Below are 25613 nucleotides of genomic sequence, written 5' to 3'. Positions count from 1 at the left end.
GAGGATACTGTAAACTGGCGCAGATCCGTGTAAAGCTTGGTCACCGGGCTGAAGCAGAAGCACCGGGTTGGTTTCAGCGGCGTTCACATGGAGTTCTACTTTAAACTCTTAAGGCAGTGATCACTAGCCATGTTTCCATCCAAAGTGATTCGAATTACTGGGAAATGCGCATTAAAAGAAATTCGAATCATGTGTGTTTCCATCTACGGACTTTGCACCCCCCCCGGACGGACGGACGGACGGACGGTCTGATTTGAACACATTAGCGCGATTTAGCGCACATGTTTATTACCGTCATAACGCGACCCGTGTGTGTGTGTGTGTGGGAGAGAGAGAGAGAGAGAGAGAGAGTCTTTATTAATGAACGCTGGACGCGCTGGTTGATAAGTTTGGTTTTTACTGAGGAGGAACTATGAAGAACTGTGCAGTAATCACATATGAAGGTGTGTGGGGGCTTTTATTTTGCCGTGGCGATGCGCCACAATTAATTAATTGTTGTGTGACAGCGGAAACCCTGATGTTGTCTTGTGAGTGAACTGCAAACATGGGAGCAGACGGGGTGAAAGTGCGCTACGTCACACTTGATTCGCATACAGCTGTTTCCATCCCATTCGAATCAACCAAAACCCGGCCATAGCGAGCGTATTTCATTTTGTGCGAATCAGGGGATTTTAATGCGAATCACGGCGTTTCCATCACCATTTTCTGATGCGATACATCTCGATGCATCTAAACAGCTGATGGAAACGCACCTAGTGACAGCGGCTTTGACAGGTAACAGTGTTGCGTGTTTTCACAGATTAGCACACTGCACAGGAAAACTCCCGGTACTCCCGATGGCCAGTCCGCCCTGCCGCGAGCCACCACAACTGCAGAAACGTCTCCCCTTTTCCGTGGAAAAAAACGTCAGTTTTTCAATTTTTCTGATGATTTGGGAACGCTCGGAACGCTAGAGTTCAGATAGTTACCTTGGTTACCTGGCTGTTAGCCAATAAAACACGGAGGAGGATTCTCCGCTTCCACAACACTTCTCTCTGATTGGTCGTGGCGTCGTGCCTGTGTTGCATTCACTGTGACCGGGAAATTACAAAACTACCTTCTCAGTCAATGTGCACTTTCTGTCCGTCTGAGAAAACATCCGGGGCTGAATAAGAAATGTTCGGGGCTAGAGCCAGGCGATGCGATTGCGTTACACTATATTTATTTTTAATAGGCCTATTACACATCCGAAATATTAACCACGCAATATTTCAATGACTTTTCCAAAACTTTACAGGATTTTATTTTTCCATAACTTTTCAAGGACCTAGAAATTGCATTTTCAATTTCCATAACTTTTCCAGGTTTTTCATGACCGTACGAACCCTGTGCACTCACTCCGATGGCCGTTTTAAACAGAGATCCTGCTGCATTAGGACGCCAGTAACAGGCAAACAGCCAATCATTTATCAGCTGTGTAGTTCGGTGGCAGCATAGTTGCCTTGGTTTCTTTTATTTTTTTTTATAACAGCAGCGCTCAGTGAGAAGCCAGGAGGAGAGGCGGCTGCTAGCGGAAAGTGGCACCGGTAGTATAGTAATCCACGGTAGTACCGTCATGTAGGATTTCTGGTATAGTAGTAACCATGGCGACTTGGCACCGCGAGGTAACGTGGGTATCGTGCAACTCTACTTTCTACATCTGTGGATTACCCTGCATGCACAAAATTTAAAGTTTCAATTTTCAATGCACTCAAGATGTTTGATTTGTAAACTGGACTATCTGACTACCACATCACTACCACATAGGGGTGTAACGGTATATGTATTCGTCCCGTGCCGTCACGGTACGGGGGTCACGGTTCGGTGCACACAGTCACACGACGAATACGTCTGAATGAATATTAACTCATTGAGTGCCGCGCTCCTTTCCAAAGTTTTAGTCAAGTGTACCGGCAATTTAGACCATTTTTGATGATTTTTGTAGAGCCACAGTGTATTCTATATTATTGCCACCAACACATACTGTAGCTCAATTGAAAGGTTTAACTTAATGCTTCAAGTGACCACAAACCGTTTGTTTCTACGTGCCTCTGTTCCTGAGAAAAGTCCAGCTAAACATGGCTGGGTTTCACCAAAATCCCTCCTTTTTTTCTAGAAAAGGAGATAGAGCGTCTTTTATGAAAGGTGCTCTGTTTGTGCCTGTCGCTCTTCTCACACTCGCATTTCTGGATCAAAGGGCTCGTGTAAGATAAATATATACAACAATTGTTGTTCTATTCACAAAACCACCATCGGGGGCGGGGGGGGGGGGGCGCCACTAAACAACAATAACACAGACGCGCCGTGCCGTGTCACAGCTTCACGCCGCGGAACGTGAGGGTCAGTCGGCCACCGCGGCTCGGGAAGACCGGTCCCGCCGGTGGTCGCGGTCCTTCTGTGGTACGGGTCGGTGATGCCGGTCTGCTTTGGCCCAGAGACCATCAGATTTTACCACGGGAGGACTTTGGGGAGGACACGGTGTTGCTCCAGATGAAGACCGGGCGGACTGTCGGCTGAGAGCTTCCTGTTTCTGCTCCGAGCAGCTGGAGCAGCTGGAGCAGCAGCGCGGGTGAGAGCAGAGCAGCTGCGCTGCAGCAGCTGCTGCATCTGCATGCAGAACTCCGTTTGCAGAAGCCGAGTTATGATAAAAACTTCCAGATCATGAGCTGTCATGTGACTTTGATCGTCATCTATTTCAGTTCTCCTCGTCGTAGAGTCCCCAAATTTACATATAATGTGTATTAAAGTGTCTATTTTCATAATTTAAAAAAAAAAGCAAAAAACGTAAAATTACGTTTTTGGCACTCAACGCATGGGAACGAAAAACGAGAAATTACGTGGTTGGCACTCAATGAGTTAAAAAAAAAAAAAAAAAAAAAAAGTTGAGTCCTCCAATCTAGGTGGCGGTAATGAGCCTCGAAGCTGCCACAACCGTCATAACAGACGAAGAAGAGAGGTGATGAGAGAGTGAAGTTAGAGGAGGAGAGCTGTCTGCTTCATTTATCTCACCGTGGCTTCTTAATGGAACACAACGGCGGCGGCGGCGGCGACGGCGACGGCGAGCGACTGGTCCACCCATAGATATATATAAGAACTAGATGACTCACCCGCAGCTGTTTCCCAATGACAAAGCGTAGCCAGTACGGCGGCCATCTTGGGACGGGCAACTCTCTCCCTCAGAGCATCAAGCCTCTGCTGCATGTTCTGCTATAATGACCAGAACTTACTCAGTTTTTTTCCGATTTCAAAACGGTTTGATTTGTACGAACGTTTATGCAGTTATGATGCAGCATACTTAGAATCACGGATAATTTTAATAATGTATATTTTTTTGTAATTATTATAGTGATTAATTATATATATAATTATATATATAATTAATTATATATTATATATTATTATAGTGACATTATGCAAATAGTTAAAGTAATAGCTACATACTGATTTATTTTTCACAGAGTTATGAATCGTTTTTTTAGTGCAGATGACTGGATCACCATCTACTGCACTGTAACTGCAGCCAGAGTCAGAGCAAGTTGCCCGTCCTCATATGGCCGACTGTGAGCTACGCCTGCGTGTAGTCCGATCTACCCCCTTGGGTCCACCGGACAAAGTCCGTCGGCGATATTTCACGGATGCGCGCTGCGTCGCTAGAAACGCATCAAACACGTAGCGCATGCTATGAGCGCATGTTCACCCGCCTCCCCTCCCACCCTCCCTCCCACATGTCAATCACTGGTGCGAGGAAACAGACAACTTCTGTGTAACAACTTATCCCGCTGCTTTTAAGCCTCTTGACATGAACACAGACAGGACCAGAAACATCACCAAAGCAACTGGCATCTAGTCTAAATTAACTGTAAACCAACATTGATGTTAGTTTCTTGTTTTTTTTAAAAAATAGGCTAATAGTTGCCAGTTGTCAAGTGCAAGTTTTTTCTCCTCTAGAATTAATGAATAGCATGATAACACTCCTAATGCACTTGTTTTATTTTATATTCTATTTTTTTTCTACTTTTATAACACAAGACAGATTTTAGTTTTACATTTAGTAGTGTCTGTTGTACCGAAACCGTACCGAACCGTGACCCCTGAACCGAGGTACGTACCGAACCGTGACTTTTGTGTACCGTTACACCCCTACTACCACACCTGGTCAAGGTAGAACTGAGTGAGGATCCACATTTATCCATTTATGATGATGAAAACATAAAAAAGACTTACTACTTACTAAAACAATGTAGATTGCTGTAAGGTGTCTGTATATACATACTACTCAAGTGGGAGAAAGAAATAACAAGGAAACTGATGAAAGGAAGGAAATAAACGAGAACCTGAAGAGGAGAGAGCAGAAGTGTGAAAGGGACGCACATAACCCGCTGTGTGTGTGTGTGTGCGTGCGTGTCTCCTATGTTAGGAGTCCAGTTAGAAACATGGTTAGAAATTAACTAATGAAGTGCCCTAAGAATAGCATGGCTCAGTCACAAGCCAAAGGAAAAGACACGGATCATTGTACCCACAAACACCCTCACTGCCCCACAAACACACCCACACAATGGAAGCTCATGCCTCCTGCAAAAGCAGGAAATAATATAGTTGAGCAGCAGTGTGTTTGTTTTAGCATACAGCGTGGGCCCCAGCTTTATTTTAGACAGCAGAGAGGAAGACGTCAGTGAGAGAGAACACGCCTACACTGAACGTGCAGGAAATCTACGAAGTCCAATCATTTCTTGGGTTATACGTATGCTGATGCACCATTAGAAAAATGAGCACAAAATCAACACACACACTTCAAGGTCTGGAACGATGAAATATATGCTATTCCAAAACACCTTCGTTTTCCATAGTGAAAAAAATCGTGAATTTGAAATTCAACTATAAACTGAAAAAAGTCTTTGGGAGACCAGAAGCATTAAAAAGCCAACACCAGCCAAAGTGGAAATCCTCTATATCTTTGGTGTTGAGTGGAAGGTAACATCAAGTGAATTCAAATTAATAAGAGTGATATACTGGCTGATGAAAGAGAGAAAAAAAACATTGGCCTGTCAATCACAAAACACTTCTTTAGACTGCAAATTGTCAGGGTCCGTTAGTGTCTGTTAGGTTTTTAGCTGATTTTCTGTTCTTGTTGTGCCACTTCCTCTTTTATTTTGAAGTCCTTGTCTTACCTGTCTTCCTGTCAAGTTTCCTGCCTGTGTGATTGCTTTCCCCTCCCTAATGTGTTTCACCTGTGTCTAATTGTCTTCCCCCTCCTTGTGTATTTAAGCCGTGTCTCTCTGTGCCAGATCGTCTTGTCCTTAGAGTTCCAGCATATTATTTCCTCGAGTATATTCCTCTGTGTATGACCAGTTTTTGATTCCCCGACCTAGAGTACAGCCTGCCGATTACCTGTACCTTCGCCTGTTGTACTGCCTGCCTGGTTTTGACCCCTGCCTGAAATAAACGACTCTGAGTCAGCCTGAGCCCTTCAGTTCCTCGTTTGTGTCCCGATCTGTACCTGATACAAATACACTGTTTATATTAACAGTTTGTACAACACTTCAAAAAGGTAAATAAATAAACCTACCTATCATAATTTCCCAGAACTCAAAGCTACGTGCTTGAATTCTTTGCCCATAAGTTTTTGCTTTCAATAACAAAACCCACCATCCCCAGACTGGATTCAAACTGCCTACTAGGGCAGACCCAAAAAACTGAAGCTTCGAAGCTTCGTTCGTTGTAATCGATCATCGTTGTGATCGTTTTTTTTTAACCCTATTTCATCGGCAATTGTTACATTGAAATGAGTAGGCTACTTGGCATCCTGGAAACCTGCCTGATTTTGGAGACATGCTGTGTTTGTTTGCCATACATTCATTAGTTCCGCTACGATCTTTCTACGATTTATTGTGGAGCAGCCACAGGAAATGCAATGCATTTGTCAGATAGTGCTTCAAATGATCCTTTTGCTCCACCAAAACTAATTCTTCATGTTTGACTGCTGGAGCGGCCAACCACAATGAACTGCTGGATAAAGAGCTACAGGCTGCACTACACGCCTCCAACTTCTGAGCAATGTATCCAGCTTTATTGCACCCTGCTGTGGCGTGGAAAACTACTCCAGCCACGTGCAGCATCGAATCAGATGCTGGTTGCTCATGGCAAGATGGAAAAGGGACGATTATTGACCGACACTTTTATCAAAACAATACAAGTCTGTCTGAAATACAAAAAAATCTTTAAAACATTTCACTTTGATGGTTGACCGTATTTATCCATGCTGGAGCACAGATGACAGATGAGTGGTTAAATCAAATGAAAGAGTCGGATGGACTCAAATGATGATTCTAGACTTGGAAAAATTCATATCTCCAGTGATGACAGGAAAAGACTGAAGAAAAGACAGAAGCTGGCTTGATAAACACTCACTCCTTCCATTCAGTAAGAAGAAAGAAAATGCTAGATGAGCGATCCCACACAGAAAGAACCTATAGGTTTGAATATAGGTTTGAATATATGTGACATACATAAAATTGGCCAGTTTCATATACGCATATATATATATATATATATATATATATATATATATATATATATATATATATATATATATATATATATATATATATATATATATATATATATATATATATATATATATATATATATGCACACCATATATGCACAGATAAACTGCATATAGGTTTGATATGCACATATGAGGATGTGTGTGGGAATTGTTATTGACTCCAATCTAACATTCAAAAAGCACATAAAAAAAGTAAGTCAAAGAGTTAGGTTCAGTTTAGCAAACTTTAAATAAGAAACACAATGACTTTTAATGCTGCCAAATTATATGAAGAATGCCATGGTCATGTCGCATTTAACATACTGCCTCACAAGCTGGGGACAAACCAATGGCTCAACATTGAAGCCATTGGAAATCCTGTACAAGCAGACCCTTAAAGTCTTGAACCAGAAACCAAACAGCTCACATCACTGTACCATCCTACACAAACACAAGCTTCTGAGTTGGGAAGATGTCATAAAATATAGGAACATCTGTCTGGTCTTTAAATTCCTGCATGGTTTAGCTCCCCCTCCACTGAACTCATTCATAAACCAACGCAGCACTGTTCAGATCACTAGAAGCACCACACATTAGGGGTTGCATGACTTCAGAATTTTTAAAGTCGAATTTAATGTTATGAAAGTCGAGTCGACGTCAACTAGTCGCTGATGACGTCATTCATATTTTTTCCCATCATAAGTATAATCACAGGAGGAGGGAAATGCTTTGCAACAATCTGTATTCACTGACTGACAGCTCATGCACAGAACAGCAGCTTTATAAACAACAAGCTGTAAATCACTTTGTTTTTTGTAATATACACTCCTATAGCTACAAGTGCACAAAAGATAATACTGTAGTTACTGTCCGTTAAACAATTAGGGAGGAAAACGACACACAGGCCTCGTCACCATCACAGTCCTGCTCAGTCACAGTTTCACTCACAGTTACTGCTCTGCTGTAAGCCGAGGAGAAAACCTCTTCTATCCTACTACAACCTTTATCCAATGAGGAGAGAAAACGGCATGAAGGGCTGTGTGTGCAGCCCGGGTTACCGGGGGTTACTGTTACCTAGGGCTGGGACGATATGCTTTTCTCCCGATTCGATTCTTCTACGATTTTTTGGATGGCGATTCGATTTAAATTGCGATTCTACGATATTGCCGATTCTCTCGATTTTTAGTCGCATTTTTAACATTTATCTGCACACAAATACTGTAGGAGCCTATAAATTAACATACTCCATTATAAAGTGAACTTAAACCCTTTTCAAAGCCTGTACTCTCTGTATGTAAAAGAGGCTAACAAATACACATTGCACAATATTTAAAAAATTTCAAAAAAAAAAAAAAAAAATTTCAAAAAAATATTTTTTTTTCAAAAAAAAAAAACGATTTTTGAAAAAAAAAATCGATTTAAAAATCGTCAAAAAAGATATCACGATATCTATGTGAATCGATTTTTTCTCCCACCCCTACTGTTACCAAGGATATGGAAATAAAAGTAGCGAAGCTCCGGACAGAATTGCGGTGATTGTATCCAGTTTATGAATTATGAAAACACAGTCTATCAAAACAACGGATTTTCAGGGACAGATCAAATCCATTGAATTTGGACGCTAATTATCCATAAGAGAGGTAGGCTGCCGGTTCTCACGGCCCAGACTTCTGCCAATAGTTTTTTTTTTTTTGGAAGGTGTGTGTGTGCCGAGCGGAACCGTCTAGAGAGACACGCGTCTATATGGGACAGGCTTTTATTTAATTTAGAACAAACCTTATGCTCAGCAAAGATGGAAAATATAGGCTAGCTATATAGCCTACTATAGCCTAGTCTAATATAATAAAATGGTTCTGTTATTTGGCCACTGTTTAAAAGAATCAGAATATAATTAAGCAATATCACACGAGAGGGAGTGCTGTTGTACTGTATATCAGCACGGCTGTGATTCGGTCGTAGGCACGAGGCCGCAGGCCGAGTGCCGCAGATAATCACACCGTGCTGATATACAGTACAACAGCACGACCTCGAGTGTGATATTGCTTTTATACAACAGTACTACGAGCGCATTTTAGAACAGTAATAAACTACAAGAGATTATGATTTGTTTGTTTATTTAATCATTTATTTGGCTCCGCCAACAGAAATAGTTCCGCAACTGGAAGGGAGACAAGGCTGTTGCCAGGCAACACATAAACATTTCATACTAGCTTGCTACTAGCTACAAGCTTCTCCACCGAGCTGCTTCCAGTGCTGGTTCTGGTTCTGAGCCCGTGTCTGATTAGCACCGCAGCAACGGGACCAGCGTGAAGATACAGAGACGCTATCGATACTGTATTACATTTGTTTATCATCTATGTAATCAATATAAACACAGTTGAAGCTAAGTAGCTGAGCTACGTGGCTAACAACAGCTAATGCTAATATCAAAACACATCACCGTCAAAACGTAGTTGCCCCCGCGGCGATTTTTTTCCCCAGCCGGGTTTAGTAGAGATTTATCTCCAATTAGACTGACCAGGTCGGCCTAGGTCCAGGTTTTAATGTTCAGGTCCGTTTATAACTGTAGCAGCAGCAGCAGCAGCAGCAGCAGCAGCAGCAGAGAGATGGGACAGCTCCTGTATGGGGAGCGTAGCTCTGACTTAGCTCCTGTCCAGCTGAACAGCGGAGTGATTATGTCTGTGAAAAGTCCCAGTGCTGTTATACTGTATATCAGCACTATGGAATGTCTCGTTGTCCAATCAAATTGCTCGGTTGGGACCGGTCGGAACTAACTGTTGTATAATATTTATATATTTTTATATTGTTTGATTGTGATATGGACCTGTGTCTGAAATAAAGTTTATATATATAAGGAAAGAATCGGATCCAGAGCAGCATTCATTCACAAGTTTAATCAGCACCAATTAAACTTCTAAATAAACGTAAACATTCAATAACTGGGTCAGGTCGGACCACAGGCTTCTTTTTTTTTTTTTTTTTCTTCCTCACAGGAGAAATAAGGTGTGCACTGCGCTCACCTCGCTTCTCTCTGCGGTGCTCTGGTTGTGATTTGTCTGCTGCCTTGAATCCGCCCTTTATACGTGCGCGTTCACAAATTCACAGTAAGACAAGCCGGGGTTGAGTTACCGAGTTGATAACCAGCGTCGTGGTACCACTGATGGAGTGACAGTGTTGTGGAGGTTCAGCTGGATAGGCTGAGAGTAACCCCGGGTAGGCTGAGCTTCGTGATACGCCTCAGACACTCACGCATGACGTATTGATAAACAATGCACTTGATAGACTCACAAATTCAAATCAAAATGCAGCACTCGGTGACAGTTTTTTTTATCGGCAGCATGTGTGTGGTGGTGGTGACTTGGCTCTTAAAAATATAGGCTACAACTTTTTACTACAGCTTTTAGGCTATTCATAAAATAATAAGAGCACAAAAGTTACCCGGGCCATGGCCCCCCTGGCCCCCCCGGTTCCGCGGTGTGTGGATCACAATGTGTTTATCAGATCAGCAATCAACGCTAGCATCTTCTAGTTATATCACTGGTCACTCTGTCAGCAAAAATTTTAATGGTAGAGAGAAAAAGCTCCTGTGATTAATAAAAAGAATGTGACATTTCAGAGGTGTGCTGTGCAGCTGATCAAGTGGCAACAGCCCCAGATGTACATCTTAGCATAATGGCTGTTCTGGACAGCTATATTCATCTTAAAATGGTTTGTGTAAACATTATGTTTATCTAAAAACCTGCATGAGGCAATGAGAGGCAGTGAGATGGCAAGGTTAGCACAACAGGCCTGTACTGCAGCTAGCCATGGGCAATGTACTGTATGGCTAGTCTTTCCACAGTAAGGTATGTTGTTCCCTATATCACCAGAAAAGACATTACACAACCCATAAACACATAAGAATCTGCTACAAGGAATCGTTTGTTTCACCCTGCTAATCTGATTAGAAACTGTATACAAGCGTTTAAGACTGTTCATCTGTTCTCAACACATAACATGCACCATTTACGTAGGTCTTTCTTCCCATTTTATAATATCACATGATGACAACAAAAAGCACACAAAGGAAAATATAAAAGGGCAAAGGAAAACTTGAGAAATAGAATACACATTGACTGGAGTGTAAGGCAGAGAGGTCAGGTGCTAATGGATTGTCCCGCTTCACTGTTCCTCGACGTACGACCACACAGAGAGAACATGAGATTGGGAGGCAAGAGAGAAATGGATAACCAGAGAATGAGATGGTCAGAGTGAGGTAACAGGCTTCAAGAAATCAGAAGCAATAAAAACACACAAAGCTCCTGAAAGAACGAAAAGGAAAAAAACAGAGGTACTACCACTGTTTCACAATCATCAACACAGGGTGATATGAAGGTTCATCTCTTTACAAAATGCCAAGTGGCTGCCATTTTAGGTAAGCTGAGATGGCATTTCTCATGAACCTGTCACAGCTGTTTTACCTGCTCCATGTGCCAACACACTTCAGAATACTGAGTCCCAGAAGAAAAAGGGAATCAAATCAAAAGAGGATAAATTAGAAAAAAAGAGAGCTGAGGCTGATCCAGAAATGAAGAGGGGGGAATGGCAGGCAGAAACTGAAAGAGCAGCCCAGCAGGATGGAGAGAAAAAAAGGCAAAGAGAGCTCTAGAGGAATTTTCTTTTAAAGGAAAGAAAGACAGGAGGACGCAAGGAAAGGGCAAACAGGAAGGAAGGCATCTCATCTAGCTTGCCTCCTGACAATGTGACAATGAATTCAGCCCTTTTAGCTCAGGCACAGGCATTATGAGGGAGGACATAGCCTGAGGTATTCTCTTTCACACACTCTCGCCCTGTCTCTCACTCTCTCTCTAATAGACATGCACAGTTGAAAAGGAAAGAGGAGGTGGGGGTGGGGGCGGGGGGGTTCACAGTCCATTACACACCACGGGCCTGTCAACGTGCTGCAGTGGCACAGGACAAGCAGTAACCCCTCACTGGATACCAGGTTAGACAAGCCTGGAAATGGTGTGTGAGCTGAGTGGGTGGACCTGGGATGAGCATCATACGGTTTGTTACACATCAGGATGCTGCAACGCCCATTCATTCCTCAACAAACCCATGATCTATCCCATTTCTCTCATCAGTAGCACAGTTATCCTGTTGGTGGTGACCAGGGCAATAGTAACTACTAATAGCATAACTTCAATACTGTGGTCATGCAAAATCTACCATTGCACGCAGAGAGGGTTGGCATATTTAGAGTCAGAACCAGTTATGGATTTTCTAACGGTCGGCCGACTTTCTTCGGTGCACATGATGGTCAGTCCAGCCACGGCAAACCAGTCCAGTGTCAACATGTGTTGAGCTGCTGCAAAACACTGTTTACGTCAGAAGTGTATAAACATTTCTACAGACCGTGGTGGGTGCACAAACAGGTACGGGAGGGGTCGAGAATACTTATCTGATCACAGATCACAGTGTTTCCTGCAGGAAAAAACTTTGGCCAGGGAGGGAGGTGAGTGGGGGGTTCAACCCCAGAACAGTTGCTGAGAACCGTTCTCAGCAAAAAAAAAAGGATAAATTGATGAATTAATTCGATTACCATTCAAACTTACAAATGCACTGTGGTGATGGTAGCCTATGTGAATGTGTGATTTATTTAAATTCACATGCATGAACAGAGTTTTTTTCATTCAAACATAATCAAGTCCTTCATCAAAAGGAGGTTTTTAAAGAAAACTAGAAAAAGCATTTCCAAGAATGGAAATGGTGTGACTGCTGATAGCAACTGAACGCTGTTGCAGAATTAGCAAATAGTGCAAGCAGTGATCACCATACAAATTATGTACCAAGGTCGGAATCGAACCCACAACCTCATGGTCATTAGACTTCCACTCTGCCTCTAGGCCACGGTGCACACACAGTTAACACCAAGAAAGCTTGAGAGTCAAGCTTGAATGACTTAGAATGAAAATTTCTGTGAATTTCAGGCTGAGAGCAGCAGTTTCAACATGAAGCAAGTTATCAGAAGTCAACAGAGGACAACTGGGAAAATAATTCACTATAATTGTTGTTGAGGCAAGATTTAAACCAGCAACCTTCAGGTCTCCAGACCAGCAAGCTAACCACTAGGCTACAGACAGAGACAGTATGTGAGGGGTAAAGAAAACCTTTGATAAGAGGATCACTGGCTTCTGCTTAAAAAAAAAAGTAAGGAATCGTGGCAGAAAAAGTTAAATATTTTAAAAAGTATAAATAGTTAAAAAGAGAAAAGTAATGCCGATAAAGTTAAAAAAAAAAAAAGCTGCACGTTTTGATATATGAATTGTTGAAATAGCACAACACCTAACACACTAACCATATGGCCACAGAGAACCTGAGTTACAATGAGCTTTATACTATGAGGAATCAAAGACTGTCCAATGACAGCTGAATAATTGGAATCAAAAGTCAAGCAATGATGTGAAATGACTGAGGCAGGAATCGAACCCATGACCATATGATCACTAAACCTTTACTCTGCCACTCGGCTACAGAGAGCACGCTGATTTCAAGACTGTTGTCATTCATTGTAATGTGATGATGTGCTGCAAACTGGTATGAGTAATCAAGGAGATAACAAACACCTGTAACCAATTGAAGGCGGTGGAGGAGAGCAGAATTCAACATAACATAACAAGAGTTCTTCCCTTGGATTCGAACCAGTGACCTTGGGGTTGGGAAGCAGCCACCCTACCCCCTACACTACAGTGGAGTTGTGGTGAAGAGAGGTTGAGACTTTGATGAATGTGAGATTTTTCAATGATTCTTAAAATAAAGAGAAATTAGTATAAATTAGCCACACCAAGCAAGAAGAGGACTTTTTTGTGACCTGTGACTATTTTTTGGTGAATTAAAATGAATTAAAAAGCACTTAACAGCAAGTTGCAAAGTTGAGCTCCTTCTCCTGCTGATGTGAAAAAAATACATTGAGCTGAATGAGAGCAGAGAGCTCCCTGGCTGCATTTAAAAAATATTTAAAATTATTATCTAAGTCTCTTTGCATTTTTGACCAGAATTTTAGCCAGAAGACAAGTGTGGCTACAAAACTGGAGAAAATAATTTGTCTAGAGTTTAATTTGTGGCCGTGCTGACAGTTTAGCCAGAAAAACTCTAGAATGTTTTTTTGCCTCTATCCACTCTGACACCACTCTGGCTCTGCTCGTTAGACGCAATACACACCCATTATAAAGCTGAAAAAAATCAGAAAAAGTTAAATATTTTAAAAAGTATAAAGAGTTAAAAAGAGAAAAGTAATGCCAATAAAGTCCAGAAAAAGCTGCACGTTTTGATATATGAATTGTTGAAATAGCACAAAGTATGAAGGACTAGAAGAAGACCGTAAAAAGGCGGAAGAAAATGGCCAAACAGAAGAACAATAGTGTGACTGCTCAGCAGTCACACTAACTAGATAAAGTAGCATTTCCTGATGGAAATGCGTGTGAATGCTGAAAGCAGCTGAACGCTGTTGCAGAATTAGCAAATAGTGCAAGCAGTTATCACCATTCAAATGGTTGACCAAGATAGGTATCAAACCCACAACCTCATGGTCAGCAGACTTTCACTCTGCCTCTAGGCCACAGTGTACACACAGTTGCAGAGACTGTTGTCTGTTGATGAACTGCACTCTGTCTCACTCTGAAGTTAACAAGCCCAAACCTGTAGTTCCAGTGCAAATCAATCTTAGTGCAGTGGTATAAACAAGAAACATGTTAACACAAACCAAGATTGAAAGAGGTAAAGAGAATAGGTGGGGGCGCATATGCATTATCAAGTTTGATCATGTGACCAGACCAAGTGGTATTGGTTAAAGTTCAAAGTGGCTGACACACTAACAAGACTGCTCAGGTGGGATTTGAACTTGTGACCTTGTGGTTGGATGGCAGGAACCTTATCCACTAGGCCATTCCAACACTTCCAATGAAGTAGAGGTTGAGACTTTGATGAATGTGAGATTTTTCAATGATGCTTAAAAAAGCTTCATAAATGAGCCATTAGAAGTTTGTCTACAAATCAGAATTTGAATGAAGTCTCTAGCAGAAAGCACGACATGAATGAGGCAGGAATCGAACCCATGACCTCATGATCAGTAAACCTTTACTCTGCCACTTCGCCACAGAGAGCACAGACATAAGCATGTTGCCATTGTAATGTGATGATGTGCTGCAAACGGTGGCACTAGCAATTAACGCGTCTCTTAACGACCACCTGTAACCAATTGAGGGTGATGGAGGGGAGCAGAATTCAACATAATATAACAAGAGTGCTGAACCTGGATTTGAACCAGTGACCTTGGGGTTGGCAAGCGGCCACTTTACCAACTGGACTACAGACAGAGTTGTGAAGAAGAGAGGTTGAGACTTTGATGAATGTGAGATTTTTCAATGATGCTTAAAATAAAGAGAAATTAGTATAAATTAGCCACACCAAGTAAGAAGAGGACTTTTTTGTGACCTGTGACTATTTTTTGGTGAATTAAAATGATTTAAAAAGCACTTAACAGCAAGTTACAAAGTTGAGCTCCTTCTCCTGCTGCTGTGAAAAAAATGCATTGAGCTGGATGAGAGCAGAGAGCTCCCTGGCTGCATTTAAAAAATATTTTAAAATATTATCTAAGTCTCTTTGCATTTTTGACCAGAATTTTAGCCAGAAGACAAGTGTGGCTACAAAACTGGAGAAAATAATTTGTCTAGAGTTTAATTTGTGGCCGTGCTGACAGTTTAGCCAGAAAAACTCTAGAATGTTTTTTCACCTCTCTCCACTCTGGCACCACTCTGGCTCTGCTCGTTAGACGCAACACACACACATTATAAAGCTGAAAAAAATCAGAAAAAGTTAAATATTTGAAAAAGTATAAATAGTTAAAAAGAGAAAAGTAATGCCAATAAAGTTAAAAAAAAGCTGCACGTTTTGATATATGAATTGTTGAAATAGCACAAAGTATGAAGGACTAGAAGAAGACCGTAAAAAGGCGGAAGAAAATGGCCAAACAGAAGAACAATAGTGTGACTGCTCAGCAGTCACACTAATGAGAAGCGAGCAGTAGTTCAAAGACTCCCAGGTGTGTCCAATATATTCTGATATTCACAACAACAAAAAGAAGTTATTAATAATAACAACACTATAGCAAGAGGCACACAGCTATGCATGCTGTCAATACCATTAGTGCAGACTTTTAAACCCATCTGCAAAATGTTCAGCATTTGTACAACCCTTCACCACACACACACACACACACACACACGGAGAGGGGGAGAGAGAGAGAGAGCGTCAGCTGTCACTTTGTCACTCTCAGCGTCGGCATGGTCCGGTAAAATAAAACTAAACTCATCAGTCCAGTCACTTTGCCACCTTTTGGTTCAGACATGTTATATTTATCTGACTACCTTGCATATTTCACTCAGTAGACCGGCGGTCGGCTGGTGTGTGCGCGGTGTTGCCTGCCCTGTATGATCCATTTTTTTTCTCTCTCTCCATCGCGCTGTACGTCTTCATGTTTACTCTACACAAGCCATATGTCGACGTGTGTGGAGTGAGATGGAAATAAGGTAGAGCAGAGCGCACCTTTTCTCTCATGTTGAGTTCCATATTAAGACAGGTGCGTCAGTGCCAGTAGATCGTCAGGCATTTGGCTCCTCATGGCTGGTTTGACGTGACTTTATCAATAAAAGTGAAGAAAAAAAAAGAAGCTGTCAACTAGACGTGTCATGGGGGAGGGATATTATTCTGTGATGAAAAATAGACTCATTCATGAAATTTTATTGAGAATTTTACAGAGGGGCACAGCGCATGTTTACCGGGGCATGTGCCCCGGTAAACATGCGGCGATACGCTTTTTTTTTTTTTTTTCGGACATTGTAGCCCGGGCGCTACAGATTTCAGGCCGGCGGGGCGCCTGGCCAAATAAGGTCTGCAGGAAACCCTGGATCGTGTCAGGAGTTTAAAGTAATTCAAAGGTTCAGTGTTCTGTAGGGATGGTACGGCCTGCACGGTGCAATACGCTCTTGGACCGCGGTATTTCAGATTCAGCTTGCATCAGCTCTTACTGCTTTACAGACAGCTGTGTATGTGTGTGCCTGGCCGTTTAAGGCGAAAGCCCGCCCCCGCGAGTTGATGTCCAATCACTGTTGAGCCTCCACACACTCACAGTGACTCCCCCCCAACACACTGAAAGTGCAGCTCACACACAGAAGAGGAAAAATAAAAAAAAAAGAAAACAAACAGGCGGCAGCAGGAGCGGTCGCTGATCGCAATCGCGGGGAAAATTGCACAACTTAGCACATTTAGCTTTTATTAGAGTTCCAGCAGGACTCTGTCCATGCACACTGCATGTGTGTGGTCGTGTATCCGCGTGCCGCCGCACGATAGAAAGACTGAGATCCAGCAGGAGGAATTGACTGACAGGGATGAGAGGTGGTGAAAGGCTGTTTAAAAAAACACAATAGACTAACATCTTCTTTCCCAGTGAGAGACTGTGGCTGCAGCATAGTGACGTCTTCCATGACGGCAATACAGCGCGATCTCGGTTTGAAAGTGGCTTCAGAATGTTGACCTACTGAAAGACTAGGAGTGTGCAGAGGGGGGAGCTAGGGGCTGTTCACAGACAGTTCAGGTGTGTGTGTGTGTGTATGAGAGAGAGAGAGATAGAGAGAGAGGAGAGCTCTACAAGGAGTAGTAGCCTAATATTAGAAATAATATACAGTTAAACAGTATTTTGGGAGGAAAAAAAAGTTATCTGCATAAAACACATACCGAAACCGTATCGAGAACCGTGGCCAAAAAGCGAGGTACGTATTGTACCGTGGGCTACCTGTACCGTTGCACCCCTAGTGTTCTGTGCTGTTGGTTTTTGGGATTTGTGACAATAAGGAAAACACTGAACTTGCAAGGGGCAGTCTAATTACACAGTTAAGAGGATAGAGCAAATGGATTTCTTGACACAGGGTTACTTCAAGTAAAATATGAGCCTGGTATTTCATCAGCCTGATTTACTGTATATTAACGTGTAGCTATTGACTTCACTGTAAACTCTTGCATGCATTTAGCAAACAATACATTCATATATTAATCAGTAATAGAAAGGTTTGTGCTAGAGGTCAACTACATCATATTGTTGCACTATGAGCACAATAAGGCTTTTTGGTTATTATACACCAAGACCTGAGTTTTCCCTCAGCACTGGCCGGCAGCCAAAGGGCCAGACATTGAGACATGGAGACATCTTCAGTGGCTCCTCCCTCCCTCCTGACATCCTCAGTCTGTTGGAGAATCGCTGATTTGTTTTTTGGTTTTTACCTTTTCAATCAAGTTTTTGAGAGGACAAGATCTCTGCCAATCAGTAAACTGCACATTTCCTCTAACTCTACCTGTACATGTAGTCTGCAGCATCTGTATGACCCTGCAGTGTGTGACCCACTCTGTGTGTTAGAACCGCACACACATTTTTAGATTTGTGTCAAACTAAGTTAAACGGTGAGATGACAGACAGACAGTTGTCTGTCGTTGAACTTGTGGCTGAGACTAAAATACCTGCTTCTATATATTCCTGGTTTGCCAGGTTGAAATGGAGTGTTTTGGGGTTTTCACTTAGTTTGATTGCACTTATTTACAGGAACTACTGATATGGGCCCTCCATTTGTGTTTTGCTGGCCTCTCTGTTCCCCTCTCCCTCCCACCTCGTCGGGGAGATCCATCCCACCTGTGGCCTCATCTATAAAGGCAGTTCCTTTCCAAGATGGCTCTCTCTCTCCCTCCTGGATGGCTGCTGCCTTCCAGATACCCCTGCGGTGGTTTGCTTGGTTTTGGTCATGTTCTGTTGGCTCTTGTTTCTTTATGATTGCACACAGACACCTTGCATATCCAGCACCCTTCTATGAGCGTAGGTCATCAGCTTTGTGTGACTTCACAGCTCTGCTGTGATGCTTAGTGTGTGCGTCTGTGTGTGTTGACTGAGTCCAGGATAATATGTTGTTGTTTTTCTCCAACTGATCAGCAGAGATCTTCTCCTCAAAGTCAAGCAGAACTGATAACACGGTAAAAAGTAATAACGATGTTTCATGTTTAAAAACTGCATTTCTGTGACGGACTCTGGACGTCAGGAGGGAGAGAGGAGTCTCTGAAGATGCTTTGATGTCCGGCCATTTAGCTGCTGGCCGGCGCTGTGGGAAAACCCTGATTTTATGGAGTTTAGATCAATCCGACACTGACCCGACCCATTTACTGTATTTATCTGTTCAGATGAGATCCTAATAAGCGACATAGAAGAAACACAGAAGGCGCATGTGTTAAAATTCTGTAACACTTTTGTCTATCTGCTTTTCCTGCTCTAAACTATTTTTAGTGTTATGCCTTTAAAATCCACTATTGGTTGACCTTTTAGTTTGTGAGGTAAATGAGCGAATATCGCTACATTTTAATTTTTTTAAGACATTAGTTTAGGCGGCAGCTCATTGTTGTTAAGGCGGCTGCCTTAACAGGAAAGCGCTGCGGGAAACCCTGAATGAATCTCAATTTCAACAGTTAGACAGCATTAAAGGCTTGATTTTTAGCATTTAATTAATTTAAAACACTAAGGACTAGGTTTTATTTTAGCTTTTATTTTGGCCAAACATTTCTGTGGGTTTTTGTAGTTAGCGTGAGACAACAGGATTGTTGTTGACTGTTTATCGGTTAGAGTCAAGTTGCACACTCAACCAAGAGCAATGCACAAACCAGCCTGCTACGAGACTGTGAAACCACAGAGCAGACCGATACAAACATGCTTAGATTTGGATCAGGAAGTGTCAACATGGAGGATAGATTTTCATATGCAGTACTGAGATCAACAAGATCCTCATCAAAGATTAGAAACTATAGTAAGAGGTAGCACACAACACAACACAGAGTCACCATTGCAAGACATTGCAACTCATACTTCCTTATTCTACTGCTTTCTTGTTCTTTCTGCTGCAAACAACCTCACCACCTACATATTCTGCATAGCCAAAGCTTTTCTTTTGGGAAGTAAGATGGATTTTTATAAAAGATGGAAATCTCTCCCACTAGAATTAGTGATAGGCTGTGAAATCATAACTGTAAACTCCAACTATAATCAATGACCAACACAGACGGATGATAAACTGTAACTTAAAGGCATAACATGTCCCAATGTGCTTCCAGCAAACCTTTCAGTTTATATACTAAACAGGCAACCCTCAGATTCGATTGACCCTCTAACCGTAGCAACAGAGACACCTAGATTGTGGATAGCCATGTGTGTAGTACTATGTAATGATGAAACAGCTGTGAAGTCTCATCTGACCGAAGCCTGGTGTCATGTTTGTATGTGTACTCACGTAAGAAATGTTTCTCCAATAAGGCAATTTCCAGGTGACCTTTGACTTCATTGAGTCGGTCCGACTCCGACCTCTGGAACTCCTGGATGGCCGCAGCCATGGTGGGAGACCCTGAACCTGCCTGCACACACATTCATGCATACAGCACATACACATTCATAGGTCCATGCACACACAAAAACAGAAAACAAAAAGAGACATGTTTGGTTTTAGAGTACTTGACAACAAAATACATACAAGAATACAAGCAGGAATACCCCATAACACACACAAACACACGGGTGGCGCCATGACTCACGGTAATGTTTCCTCTCTCGGTTTAAGTCCAGCAGGAGAGCGAGGAGGAGGGAGGCGAAAAAGAGGATATTCCCCCTCTTCTCACTACGGCAACACTGATGACTCACACACCTCTGACTAAGGGCTTTAACCCTGACGCTCATACACACACAACTAGCGACACAACGTGTGTGTAGATGTAGATGTGTGTAGATTGAGAGATGAGGACTGTGTAAGAGAGGAGAGGAATGAGGGAGCGAGTGTGAGGAATTAGGAATGAGTGGATGATGGAGGGAGAGAGAGGAGAGGAGAGAGCGGGATGAGGAGAGATGGCTGTGCTCACAGGATGATGAGCACTGCAGGATGAACCCACTGTTCCACTACAGCTAGGCTCCTTTAAGAGACTCATTCACACACACAGACACACACACACACGCTGCAGCAGATTCTCCCCGACAGCACCCAGCATGTGTGTGTCTGCATACACACACTGTAATGTCTTCAGCTGAAGTGCTCTCTGCAAAAGCAAGAGCACACGGGAGAGAGAGCAAGAGAGAGAGAGAGGGGGAGAGAGAGAGAGAGGGAGGGAGAGAGGGAGAGAGAGAGAGAGGGAGAGAGAGAGAGAGAGAGAGAGAGAGAGAGAACATAAAACTGACAGTGACCTGAAAAAAATCTGTTACGGGAAAGAACCAAAACGTAACATGAGAGGCGGGTGCAGAGATTTAGAGAGTGTCCCTGAATAAAGAAGCCCTTCAAAGGAAACAACGAGAGAGAGAGAGAGGTGTGTCATGGAGAAGAAAAAGGATGTTGAATTGGGACTTTGAGAATAACATGGAGACAGATGGATCGATGAAAAAGAGAAAGGCTTAAGGTAGTAGAAAAGACAACGATGAGGAGGACTTGGAGGATCGGAGTGAAAAGAACATTTGCTGCATTAAAAGCCATCGGCGATAAGGCTCTTTGGGCTGTTTTTTCTCCTAATGGTTAGCTAGGTAATGTAACACCTTCATGTGTTAGATGCACTCATCAACTCTTAGTCAGAGCCTCCTGGTCATCAAAAGTAGGTCAAACCCTGACGTCACCCCGGACGATTATCGGCCGATTAATTATTGTGTTCCCCCTGCTCTCCCTGTTTCACGGCCGTGGCTGATGTGAGCAGAGGAATCTCACTGTGTGCTACTGCTGTAAAACACTATTATCTTTTCCATGATTACTTTCATGCCGTGTGCTGTTGGTTTTTTTTAGCACCATGATGGAGCCTATCTAACCATAAAATGTATGCAAATAAGTGAAAATAGCCATTTAATGAGATTCCGCAAAATCTAAATAAATTTAAGAGTGCTGTGAGATTAATAGCCCTGTGCTTAACATATCACCAGCCTTCAGTTATTTCAGGCTAAAGATGCACATGAGATGACTGGGCAGAATTCATTCTAAAACATAAGAGTTATCTTCTGTCTGATGAACTGATGCTAAAACACATTTTCTCAGACAGTACTCTTTGATCTAAATCGCAAATTAGCAACAATCCATAACTCCACATGAATGGCGGCGAATATCGCTACATTTTTTATTTTTTTTAAAGACGTTAGTTTAGACGGCAGCTCTTTGTTGTTAAGGCGGCCGCCTTAACAGGAAAGCGCTGCGGGAAACCCTGCTATTTTTTTCGTTATTGAGGCGAACTGTTCAATATATCGTGATATTGATTTTAGGTCATATCGCCCAGCCCTAGTGCTTTCTCTGGGGAAGAGGAGCAGGAAGACCGGGGCCTGTTGCTCCGCGGCGCCGCAGTGCAGAGAGACCCGCTCAGGCTGCAGCTGTGGCCAGGAGCAGCTGTGTGTCGGGGAGAGGAGGAAGACCAGTAGTGATAGACTGAATGGATTTTTTTGGTTCTTTTTGCTATTTATATTGTGTATATCGGACCACAGGACCATAATCGTCGTATAAACTATGTTAATAATAATTACCAATCCTCCAAATCGTAGACCATAGCTTTAATAGTGTTCAACCTGGACCTCCTTCTGGAGAAAGAGGCTTCACTCCGTGGCGGCAGGCGGCGGTGGAACGATATGTGCGTTTCTCAAGGCATTACTGTAAATACGGCCAGGGCGGACTCGTTCTCTGTCTCGCTGACCTCCGCGGTCCTGGCCTGCACAGGTACGAAGAGACCGAGACCCCCCGTCATGTCGGTCCTCTGCCCCTTCCTGATCCGCCGCAAGTTGCAAAACCCCCGCGGACGCCCAGTCTCTCCACTCCTCTCCCACACTTCAGCACCTGTGTTGGCTCGCTCCACTGTCCTTTTTTTTTTTTTTGAGGGAATGAAGTATAACTATACAACGTATAGCCTAACTAAATACACGTATGAGAAATCAGAGAACAGTAGGCTGTTTACGCTACTTTTAAAAGGAGTAATAAGTCATTTAAAACGAGGAGCGAGCCGAGCCGACACTGTGCAGCCCAGGACAGGTGCTGAAGTACGGATGAGAGGAGTGGACAGCTGAGCGCGTCTCGTCGGTCCTCGGCCGTCTTTAACGTCACGAGACAGCCGCTATATTTGCATAGAATATTTTTTGGCAACCAGAAAAACAATGTTTGACCCGGCGTTTATTTGGGATGGGCGTTTAATATAAAAAATATTTTGCTACACCCGGCGGTTAATTGGGACCGGCGGCAAATTGGGACTCGGCCCTTATTTGAAGTTTTACTGTATTTAAAGCAGAATCGCGATCGTAGCGGAAATAATGAAAGTAATGGCAAACAAACAATGTAACAATTGCCGATGAGAACCGGTGTCAAAAAGAAAAAAAAAAGAAAAAAAATCAATCAATCACAGACTTCATGATCGATTACCATGGCAACGAACGAAGCTTTGATTTTTTGGGTTCAGCCCTAGTGTAAACCAACATTGATGTTAGTTTCTTTTTTTTTTTAATAATAGTTGCCAGTTGTCAAGTGCAAGTTTTTTTCCTCTAGAATTAATGAATGGCATTATAACACTCCTAATGCACTTCTTTTATTTTATATTGTCTCTTTCTTTTACTTTTATAACACAAGACAGATTTTAGTTTTACATTCATTAGTGTCTGTTGTACTTTACCGTGACCCCCGAACCAAGGTACAGTACGTACCGAACCGTGACTTGTGTGTACCCTTACACCCCTAATTTAGACATTTCTTGTTTAGAGACCTCAAACTGATCTCTAACCTGCTCTTCACACTGAGTCAGTCACCTGCTGCATCCTCACTCCAGTCTTCTTCTGTGCTCCGCTTTTTGGGTCATCATTTTTTGGGGTTGTGATTTTTTGTTGCGGTTTACGCTGGCTGGTTTGCAATTCCTCATTTCCCATACTCGTCTCCGAGGACGTGGGTTACATGGTGTCCCTCAGCCCAGGACTGACACAAAATGTCTTGTATCCTTACAGCAAATGCTTTTTCCATGCTCTTTGTTCTCTGGTGCTTTTTCAGCTAGCACCTCTCTCATGAGGTTCAGTGTGAGTCTAGCAGTAGGAGGTGAAATAGACAAGGTGTGATTTCAAGGCTGCATACTGCTCATCAGCACAAATATCACAGGGGACCTTCTGCAAGTGTGGCAGATTGGTGCTGCTGTCCAGCAGGGTGCTGGTGGTACTTTTCAATCTGTGATGTCAAATAAATAGCTATTAAAGGGATAGTTCACCCAAAATTCAAATTTCACTCATTTTCAACTCACCCTCATGTCGACTAAGGGTTGGGAGAAGTTTCAGAGTCCTCCGTGCCTTCTCTGAGTTACAGGGGGGTCCCGGGTTGCAGTGCATTGCCATATGACAGTCGCGAACGGGGCTCACTTTTCTTTGTCCAAAAAGACACACCAAAAACCATCCAAATACCTCCACACAGCTCGTCTGTAATGTCCCTCTTGTATTGAAGCCTCGACATGAGAAATTGTTCCGAAAAAAATTAAATAAGTCTATATTTTAAGCTTGTTTGTAGCGGAAGCTCCCAGTGTCTCAGGTCATGGCTCCGCCGGTGTCAGTGCAAATCACGCCGGCAGAGCCGTGAACTGGCAGAGCGACCATCATATGGCAATGCACTGCTGCCCGGGACCCCCCCTGTAACTCCTGTAACTACGTTCCGTACGTGTTCGTTCGTTCGTTCGGCGGGGGGGGACGAGCGGGCGGCGGCAGCGTATGAGTTTCGCTTTTACCGTGCCCTGCTGTCATGCCTGCGCGCTTCTCTCTCTCTCTCTCTCTCTGTGTGTGTGAGGGCTAATAACGGAGAAAGAGCACTATGATCAATAAACGCAACGCTATTGCGTTGCCGAAAGCCGAAAAATCTATTCATGGCGGACGTAATTTATTTGTGGCATATCAGTGAACACCTCGTCGGGCTGTGACATCACAGGGCTGGCGTCGGCAGCGTCACAGCCACAACACCAGCTAAACGTGTTTCCTCAAATTTGAGGCGGAGTGGCCATCCTGTTCACCACAGAGATTTTGTGTGCGGTCATATGACTACCTGGCGCCGTCTGATTGGACGTCGCCAGTGGCTGCATTTGATTGGTGAAACACTGTCATTTGACAGAGTATCTGTTAGCAGCCAGCGAAGCGGCTTCATTAAAACAAAACAAACAGATTGCGCATTGGATCAATAAAAAAAAAGTAGCGAGTGTGTGTGTGTGTAAAATCGGCAAGAAAACAAAACATCGCCGATCGTCCTTCCAATCGCCGATAGACGATTGGATCGCCAATCGGCACAACCCTACTCTCAACCCTTAGTCGACATGAGGGTGAGTAGAAAATTAGTGAAATTTGAATTTTGGGTGAACTATCCCTTTAACAAAGGCATCTGGCGTACCACAGAGGATGTTTTAGATAGAAAGATGATAGAAAGATCAGTAGACTTTGTGACTGTCCAGTAATATTACAGAGCTGTCAAATCATTAGGCAATTAATTGAGGAAAAAACATAAAAACAAGAAAGCAGAGGTTGATGATAATGATGTGCTGCTGCTGGTAGGAAATGATGGCAGTGTAATGGATAATGCAGTTTTACTCGACTTGTCAGACATGAAATTATCTAAACTGCCTGTTCTACTTTCACTATTTTTTCCCCTGCCAGTGAAACCATACACCCTCCCCCACTCTTCCTACCCAACCTGATTTCCTGTTAACCCTGCCATACTCAACCTTTTTAAAAATGATGCACATACAAACACTGTCTGATAAAAACTCTTTGTTGCAGCCAACAGTGGATCGGGAGAACACTTTTGTCAAATCTGCACGACCAAAAAACGGCAAATCACTGAGTGAAACTAAAATAAATACAAAGACTTTCAGCCTACGGGTACACTTACAACAGGCATCTCTTACCGCAAAGCAAAAGTCAGAACCACAGTGATTGTAGGCAGCAGGCTTCTTGGTAAACCCAACCACAGTCATCTAA

The 25613-nt window shown here is 42.9% G+C and overlaps 1 protein-coding gene across 4 annotated transcripts in view; it reads right to left on the bottom strand.

Annotated features, from left to right (window-relative positions):
* The window catches only part of gramd4a (GRAM domain containing 4a), a 95510-nt gene that overhangs the window by 52849 nt on the left and 17048 nt on the right, over window positions 1-25613 (bottom strand). For all 4 annotated transcript variants that reach the window (XM_083999892.1, XM_083999894.1, XM_083999893.1 and 1 more), the window contains exon 3: window positions 19918-20038. In XM_083999892.1, coding sequence (XP_083856018.1) covers window positions 19918-20038 — 121 coding nt within the window. The remainder of the gene's footprint in view (window positions 1-19917; window positions 20039-25613) is intronic.

The sequence above is a fragment of the Trachurus trachurus genome, assembly GCF_905171665.1.
Source record: "Trachurus trachurus genome assembly, chromosome: 23".
NCBI lineage: Eukaryota > Metazoa > Chordata > Actinopteri > Carangiformes > Carangidae > Trachurus > Trachurus trachurus.
The sequence above is the reverse complement of the archived record's forward strand: the minus strand, read 5'-3'. Positions and strand labels throughout refer to the sequence as shown.